This window comes from Mytilus californianus, unplaced genomic scaffold (assembly GCF_021869535.1).
Source record: "Mytilus californianus isolate M0D057914Y unplaced genomic scaffold, xbMytCali1.0.p SCAF_8, whole genome shotgun sequence".
NCBI classification, from domain to species: domain Eukaryota; kingdom Metazoa; phylum Mollusca; class Bivalvia; order Mytilida; family Mytilidae; genus Mytilus; species Mytilus californianus.
The window spans coordinates 67,743,175-67,751,995 of record NW_026262734.1 but is presented as its reverse complement, the minus strand read 5'-3'; the positions used below and the strand labels follow the sequence as shown (position 1 = coordinate 67,751,995).

The window sequence follows — 8,821 nt, the reverse complement described above, 5'->3', positions numbered from 1 at the left end:
GTCTTTGTCAAGTTCTATAAATGTTATCTTTTGTATTGCATAGCCCGTCAGTGATCTTTTATGCAATATCGGTACACTAACGTTGATTGTGTAAAGGAGATAACATTGTTTAACAATTGATTATTGTAATTGACTTATTTTGATCGTGTTAAACATCTTAACTGCAAAGCATTTAAAGCTCATTCAATCATAAACATGTATGTTCTTAAGCAGTAGAATTCGTTAAATTCAAAATGAATCTAAACAGAAGATCAAATATTGAATAAAACAGTGAAATTAAGGGAATTTGATTTCGGGCTGGAATACTAAGGTAAGTAAGATCGCTACCATGAAAACGATACACATGACCAGTACAAATATTGATTAACTGTATTGTGCTATATTGCATTAACATATAAAGTAGAATCGGAACTTGTGGCAGCCGACAATTGAAAGCTGAGACACGGTAAAGTTAGAAAATCAAATATCAAAAGAAAGAAAAAAAAAACCAACCAGAACATACATTTAAAAAATAGAGATCCACAAGCATCATGAAACGATAGATTTAACGGATATATTAAAGCAAACAATAATACTGAAAAACTAATCTCGGAGAACCACCTTAAACTGTTAATGATATTACGTATCCAGAAAGGGTATGCATAGCATACTTTGACATTCCTTTTCAAAGCCAGCATTGCGTCAACCTCTATAAAATCACGATCGGTAAGGAAAAAAATCAGTGTTAACCTATTTTGAAATATTTAGATGATAATGATCGACCGTGCTGATGATAGTTTTGATACATGTACAACCGAATGAAGATAAATTGGTACGAGTTTATATCTTTACACAAGTTGTTTTATTGTGATTCTGGTGGATGCATGGTTGCACATGTGTCCTGTACAGTTATTATGGAGTAAATTACTTTTTTGGAATCCATATTAATGTAAGTTCCTCTAAATTCCTATAATCGTCTCGATATTCTTGTAGTATTGTTCTTGCCTCCATTGCGGAGGTCGTTCCATCGATCTTAAGCGGGGTCAACCAACGGTTTTGACATTGGAATTTGTTTCTTCTCTACTTAGCACGCGAAATTAGGTAGAACAGTTACTGGTGGACTCGGAGTCAGTATAACGTTTCATAGTAGGGTGACTTGTCATCATATAAACTGTTACATTGAGAAGTAGCATGTTCAAATCTGACCCAACATGTTGGTCTAGTACAAAACAGGTTTCATATTCATATCACTTTATTGAAAAGGAAAGGATATAGGGAACCACCTATGACAAAAAATAAAAAAAAACACATAAAGCAATGAAACAGCGCTTTTATTGATGTTCTTGATCTCAAAGTCTCAGTGAAACCTTCAACACAGAACATAGATTCAAGTTTAAGACGGGGCCCTAGCAACGATTTAATTGTAATTCTTTGTTAACTGATGATCACGCCACAACTGTGAATTGAAGAACATAGCCATGGAGCAATATCAATAAAATAACATGTTCCCGTCCTGCATATGCATTCAATTTGCCTCTGGATGTTAAACGGCCATCCACCATTATCATCTAAATACCTATTGTTTTCAATACGGATCAAAATTACAAGGCTGATAGGTGTTAACAGATTCTTAAACATGTTAATACGCCCTTCCGAAGTCAAAACCTAGTTAGTGATTGTCTTTAGTTTAGTTATTTAGCGAGTTAGTCATGTTAGTGTATAAGACAAACATTTGAATTTTTCACATATTGTGACGATTAAGAGCTTATGGTACTACAGATTCCTACGTGTTTGGGTATTTATACATACTGGTTTTAAATGTTTAGGTTTGGGCATTCTTAATGGAAGTGATATAAAAAGCGCTTGGTACGCACGAAAGTATTTTTTCATTTACTACCACTGGGTCGTTACTTCTGCTCGTGCACTGTAAGTCCCTAAAGGTATCATTATCTACATAATCAGTGATTCGGTACTGACATGCTAACTAACATTTTTTTCTAAAATCTTATTAAAAACTTTGTTTCCAAATCCCTAAGACAAGGTTGACATTGATAGATTTGGTTTTTCTTTTAAGGTGCCTTTTGATAATATAGCTCTTAAAGTTTTTATATAACTCTTAACGTTATGAATTTTGAGATTGTTGGTTGTCAAATGTTTAGTTTTGAGCGTTAATCCAGAAAAGCTATTGGTATGCACGAAATTTATAGGGTTTAATCTTCATTTACTACGTTTAATCTGATTTATGATATGTGGTCAGGTTTGTAAAAGTATTTTACAATATAAATTCATTGCAAATTGAAACATTACTGTAAGTACGTTCCAATGGTAGAGCGAACAAACAGATTATCAACTTCAAGAAAAAACAAATTTCTAAAAAAATATGTATGAAGAATACCGTGAAAAATTTAGATTTCTAGTCTAGAAAGAAAAACGATTAAGTATCGTACTGAAATTTTTTAAATTTGTTTTTTTTACTAAAAATTTGAAAAATGTATTTGCAGGTAAATTTGACCTTTGGCAAATTTGACTATTGTTTTAGGTCTTTTTTAGTCTAAAAGACTCTAAAGTTCCTGGGTATCTAAGCATACCTGATGAAGGTAAATCCAGAAAAACATTTCAGACGCACGACAAAAAGTGTTAAATTCATTTACTAGCACTGTGTCGATATTGCTTCTGGTTAACTGCTAGTTACAAGGGCACTAATGACATGACTTATAAAATGTACTTATATAAAATTCTTCGTTCATGAGTTAAGAAATTATCAAGGAACTAATGTTCCAACTCTCGCAGGCAAAGATGACCCTTTTTGGTCATATAGCTCATAACGTTGCAGCATGTTTACATATCTCTTGCTTTCAAATGTTTAGGTTGGATCGTTCGTAATGAAGATAAATCCAGAAAAGTATTTTGGACGCACGAAATTCATTAAGTGTATTTTATCATAGAAATTGTTGAAAAAGAATTATCGAATACTGTTTTTTTAAATTAGAAATATGAGCTAGTGAAAAATCGAATTGTTTATGCATTCATTCGATACAGTGGAGTCAATATTGTTCGTTGGATATCAATTTTTGGTAGATTCATTTTTATTCGTGGGACAATAATTTTCGTAGATGTAAATGTGAACGACAAATTTGAATGTTCGACGAAGTACAAAGTTTCCAATAGGCTTAATTGCAGAATTTAGCAAACCCCGAAATCAAATATCCACGAAAATGAAATTTTCATACTCCACAAAAATAATTGAATCCATAGTACTGCTTAATATTCGTTGACAGTTATTGTTTCTCGTTTGTGAAAACAACATTATCATATAATCATATAAAAATTTCCGTATCATAAATGATCTTTCAAGAAAAAGCTGAACGTTAATTTATCAACGATCTAATGCACAAAACAGTTTTGATTTTGAAGCCCTGTGGTTGTATAAGGAACATTGACAAGTATTTGATAAAATTTGATGTTTATGAACAAAGCTTTTGTTTTACAAAAAGTGTTTTACTTTGTGTTAAATTGATAATGTTAATACTATTTCAGATGAAGTTTTGCAGTCGACTATTTTCTTTCCTTTTATTGCATTATGGTATAATGTTTGTATTGTGCGTGTCCCAGAACAAACAAGGTGTACCGTCGTTGGATTTCAAGATAAGTGGAAATAATAAAACCGATAACCATGGATGTTCTTCAAATTGCAAATGCAGATGTTTGAATATTAGTGACGGCGTATTAGCTGACTGCTCCGCCTTAGGATTAACAAAATTTCCCCAAATCCAGGAAGGAGTTGTGTCGGTAAATCTTAGTTTTAATTTGCTCACTCATCTCCATGACGCGCGATATCTACCGAAAACGTTGAAATATCTAGATTTAACAAAAAATAAGATTACAAAATTCAAGAATGACGAGCTGGGTCCATTTTCTGCAATTCATAATATCATCAGCTTAAATTTATCCAGCAATTTCTTATCACTAGATGTTAATACGTATTACACAGGCGTGTTTCAAAATCTGAAATATTTACAATATTTAGATGTTTCAAACAATTCCAATGCCAATAAAAGCTATTATTGTCCAGATAAAGTATTTCAAGAACTTTCCTCTCTTCAAAGTCTATCAATCGACGGAGTTCAAAATGTAACGTTTGGTAAAGGATTTTCTACTCTGACCAATCTCACAATGTTGAGAATAACTGGAATTGCTGTTAAAAGGATCATAAATAGAGAATATTTTGACAATTTCCCCAATCTGGAACACCTCGATTTATCAGCTACATCAGAATGGCGCAACATAACCGATTTTGCACTAACAAATTTTGAAAAAGGTGCTCTTCAAAAACTTTCTAAATTGCTGTACCTAGACATCTCATACCATCGGAAACTTCGAATGTGTGGATTTAGAAATGTTACGAATGATCTACCAAAAACTTCAATACGCATACTAAAAGCCAATTATCTGGAATGTGAAAGATCAGTAAGTACCGTTTTATTCGTCGAGGATATCAAATCCTTGAATAATACAAAGCTAGAGGAACTATATATTGATGGAAATAATTTAGAAGAAACAGATTACCTAGTGCCACGTCATTTACCACAGTCTTTGAATTATTTCAGCGCCAGAGATAATAGATGGGTAATTAATAGATACGCATACTTTTATATTTCTGGCTTGACAGGAATAAAAACAGTTGATTTAAGCTTTCAAAATAAACACCAGTTTTCGCAGTCAAAGAACGCCTGGCTTTGCAGTGAAGTGTTTCATGAAACTACTCATTGCATTTGTGATAGAGTTCCAGATTACGTCAATGAATCATCATTTCTTAACGGGGGTCTACATAAAGACATTTTACGAGCATCTAAAAAAATTGACAAGTTCCCATTAATAACATCATGTATTCCTTATGACGCCACATTTTTTGAACTTGCCCTTATTCCTGTAAAAACAGAAACGATAATTATAGAAAGTGCTAAAGTAGGAGAAAATTTTCCACCTATTTATTTTAGTACATCTTCTGTGAAGAAAATATCACTGCGGAACAATCAAATTTATTCCTTTACAGGGCCAATATGTAACTTAACCGAACTCCAATACTTGGATTTGTCCAGTAACAGAGCTGTTGATATATCCAGTTATGTGTTTGGTTCCCTTATAGGTCTCAAACATTTAGAAATCGATAATAATCTTCTGGGTAATTCCAACATTTTTCATATGAACAAATCTGTTTTTATTTTTGAAAATCAAACGAATTTAATGTTTCTCCATGTCGTCAAATCGACTATCTATTTTATTCCGGAATTTTCTGTTCAGTTCATCAAAACTAAATACTATTTTAATGGATCACAATTTACTTACGGACTGGAATATTTCTATTTATCATATGCAAGACCTACAATATATAGATATAAGTTGGAATCAGATATTATATTTGTCTAGTGAAGGAATGAATCTACTCGAACATTCATTTCACTTGAATACCACTATAGATATGTCTAACAATCCTTTTGAGTGTTCATGCAATTCAATATATTTTTTGCAATGGCTTCAGTTGCACAAGAAGTATTTTAAAGGCTTCGATGACTATTCATGCACGTATTTACATAAGTCTTGTGATATACCAGAGGCAAACATTTATTTGAAAAAGGATTGTTATTCCTATGTTGGAGTGATTGTTTCAGCGGCGATCGGAATAATAGTATTTCTAGCTGTTATTTCTTCTATGATAATTTATCGATATCGATGGAAACTGCGTTACTGGTATTATATCTTCAAGGGAGCCTACGGAGGCGATCGTGTAAAGACTGATTGCAATTTTCAATTCGATGTTTTTGTATCATACGCGGAAAAGGACAGATGGTTTCCGAAAGACTACATGATAGAATTTCTCGAGAAACATGGAGCACTGCGCTTGTGCATTCATGATAGAGACTTTATCGCAGGAAGTGCCATTGCTGAAAATATAACAAATGCTATCCACAACAGCCGAAAATTTGTTTGTATTCTCACAAATAACTTTCTCAGGTCAAAATGGTGTATGTATGAATTTAATATGGCTCTAGAAGATATTGTGGTGACAAGACAGGGAAGAAATAGCATAATAGTTGTTCAGCTATCGAGCACAGATGTCCGAAATATTCCTCGAGAAATGAGGTATATAATGAACGAGGACACGTACATTGATTATCCAGAGGATGAAGGAGACAGAGTAATCTTTTGGGAAAATTTTGAGAGAGATTTAAAATTTTAGTTTGAAATGAAATGAAAACTAAAATATAGTTTTTGTAAGGTATTTCATGAAATGAGTGTTCTTTGAATTTGAAAGAGTTTCATATATTTTCATAGTATAGTTTGAATAATAATAACTATAAAAAAATTGTATGTTTTTCCTTTTTAAAAAGTTAAGGTTCTTATCTTCATTAAGTTCATTGTACCTCATAAGATTTTTCTCTACCTTTTATATTTGTACATTGAAATTCCTATACTAGTATAGGAATTTTCCGTCCTTTTTTGTTGTTGCTTAAGTTCAGAAGGGAAGTCAGTTTGGTTTTAATGTGGCGTAAGTATATGTATGTTGCAAGGGTAGAAAAGCAGCCGTAAACAAGCAGTCTCAGATCAATCGAAATAAACGAATTAAACATCGTATAGTTTATACATTTGATAATCTCCTATCTATATTTAAAAACAATGGTAAAAAATAATTACTTTGCAAACTACCAATTAGAAAAACACATCATATTTTGAATAAGGGTACCACAATTTCGTTTTTCAACCCACTCCATGAATGCACGCGCATGGTTACAGCTTTTTGTCATCATATGCTGTTGCTGCGAATAAAAAAAAAATGAAGAACATGAACGTAAGTTTTGCTGAATTCAATATTTCAACAGATGTTTGATTTATTCACGTATCTTGTATATGTAAGGAATCTACTATTCAAAGCTTTATACCTCAATATTTTGATGACATGCGACCTCCTATTCAAATATTTTGCCCTCGAGCATCACTGAAGAGACATTAATTGTCGAAATGCGCATCTGATGCAGTAAAATTGGTACCATTTGTGTTATGATTACAACTTGGTCGATACCTCTGTTGGTGAAATGTTAGTCTCCGAGGCTATCACCAGCCCAGTAGCCTGTACTTTGGAAATGGCTTGAAAATACGGATATTATTTTGATAAAAACTTGCCGTTATAAAATTTTGGAAATAATTTTAAATTAAAGAATATATCTCCCTCATGCAAACTCTGATTCCTTGTCCGGATTCGGCTAAACTTTAATTTGTTTTTTGATCAGCTCTTCAACGTTTGTATCAGGTGTAGGGGTTTCACATATTTTGGCTTCGAAAAATCACTAAAGAGACATTAAAAGTCGTAAAGCGCATCTGGCGCAGTTAAATTGGTACCGTTTATGTTATTACGTCAGTATAGAAACTTATGGTCCTGAAACATAAAACATCAAGTTTTTGATATGATCACTATGGCCATATGATTAAAAGGGATCTTGACATCGTTGAAGACCGAAAGGTAAATTCTTTTTTGAAAAAGAACAAAAACATCGTTCTCCATCTTTAACAGTATAAGAATTTGAAACAGTGTTGCCAGTTCATTAGAGATACATTTTAATCCTATATAACATATATGTCCATTTCTAGAATAAGAAACAAGCTTTAGGTACCCATATAACGCTTTGTTTTCTTTGTACCTCAACTGCAACCACATCCCCATCCAATTCGTTTCATCTCGACCTCCAGTAAGTGTTCTACAACTATTCTTTCAGTGCTTTTAACTAGCTCCCAAACTACTATCAAAGAACTTATCATTTATATCTGAAATAAAGCAACTGTAAATGATGCTATTATTTATTTCTGTAAAAAAACTCATTATTGGGCTATTTGAGAGTAATTACATGATTTTGGTGGTTCTTTCAATCCGGTTTGACACTCTGTACTTTTCCACTCCCTACACAACACTTCAACACAATGTTTCAAAAAAGTTTTTCTTTTCAATTAAATTGTCCTCTGGAAGATCTGACTGCAAATTACTTTGCTGCTACTCATATGAAGCTTGTTTGTCCTAAAAAGGGTAAATATGGTAGATATACTTACTGGAAGTGTAATTAGATGATAAGAAGCTGTACAATTTCTACCTGACAACATCTTTGTGTGTTTTGGCAATAAAGTTTATCGATAGGTTGCATGTATTCCCATGGCCAGTAGTTGCATCCCTTTGATAGGAGATGTGTTACTGTATTGATATGAATCAAAGTTTATGTCATGAAAAACCTGCTATTGCATGATGCCTAATCGCTGGATATAACGTTGTCGACAGATTTTATAGGAGTAATACGACGAGTGTCACATGTAGAACAGGATCTGCTTACCCTACCGGAACATCTGATATCACCCCCAGTTTTTTTTTTGGAGTTTATGTTGCTCAGTCTTTAGTTTTCTATGTAATGTTTTGTATACTGTTGTTAGTCTATTGGTCGTGTTTCGGTTTTTGCCATTGCATTGTCAGTTTGTTTTCGATATCAGTTTGAATGTCCCTTTGGTATCTTTCGCCTCTCCTTTATGGCCAAACGAATTAAAGATCCGTCTAAATTTGATTTGCCTTAGTGATTGATGATTACAACATCACCTACCGTTACCTTTTTTTTTCCCTTTTTGCATTAAATAATCAATAAGTTCAACGGTATAATTTTTTAAGTATACTTCTGGAATTTACCTATTTGACCCTACTTTCCATAGATTTCATATAAACTTAGATTAAGATATTTAGGTTCTGCATGGGAAACTCTTCCCTAAAATTTACGCCAAAAAGGACGATTTTCGTTCCCTATTGTTACTTTTG

The 8,821-nt window shown here is 32.8% G+C and overlaps 1 protein-coding gene across 1 annotated transcript; it reads left to right on the top strand.

Annotated features, from left to right (window-relative positions):
* Positions 1 to 3,523: 3,523 nt before the first annotated feature.
* Positions 3,524 to 6,334, top strand: LOC127712311 (toll-like receptor 4). The gene has a single exon (XM_052218682.1). It carries the CDS (start codon positions 3,568 to 3,570, stop codon positions 5,404 to 5,406), a length of 1,839 nt encoding a protein of 612 aa, XP_052074642.1. The 5' UTR covers positions 3,524 to 3,567; the 3' UTR covers positions 5,407 to 6,334.
* The last annotated feature ends 2,487 nt before the right edge of the window (positions 6,335 to 8,821 follow it).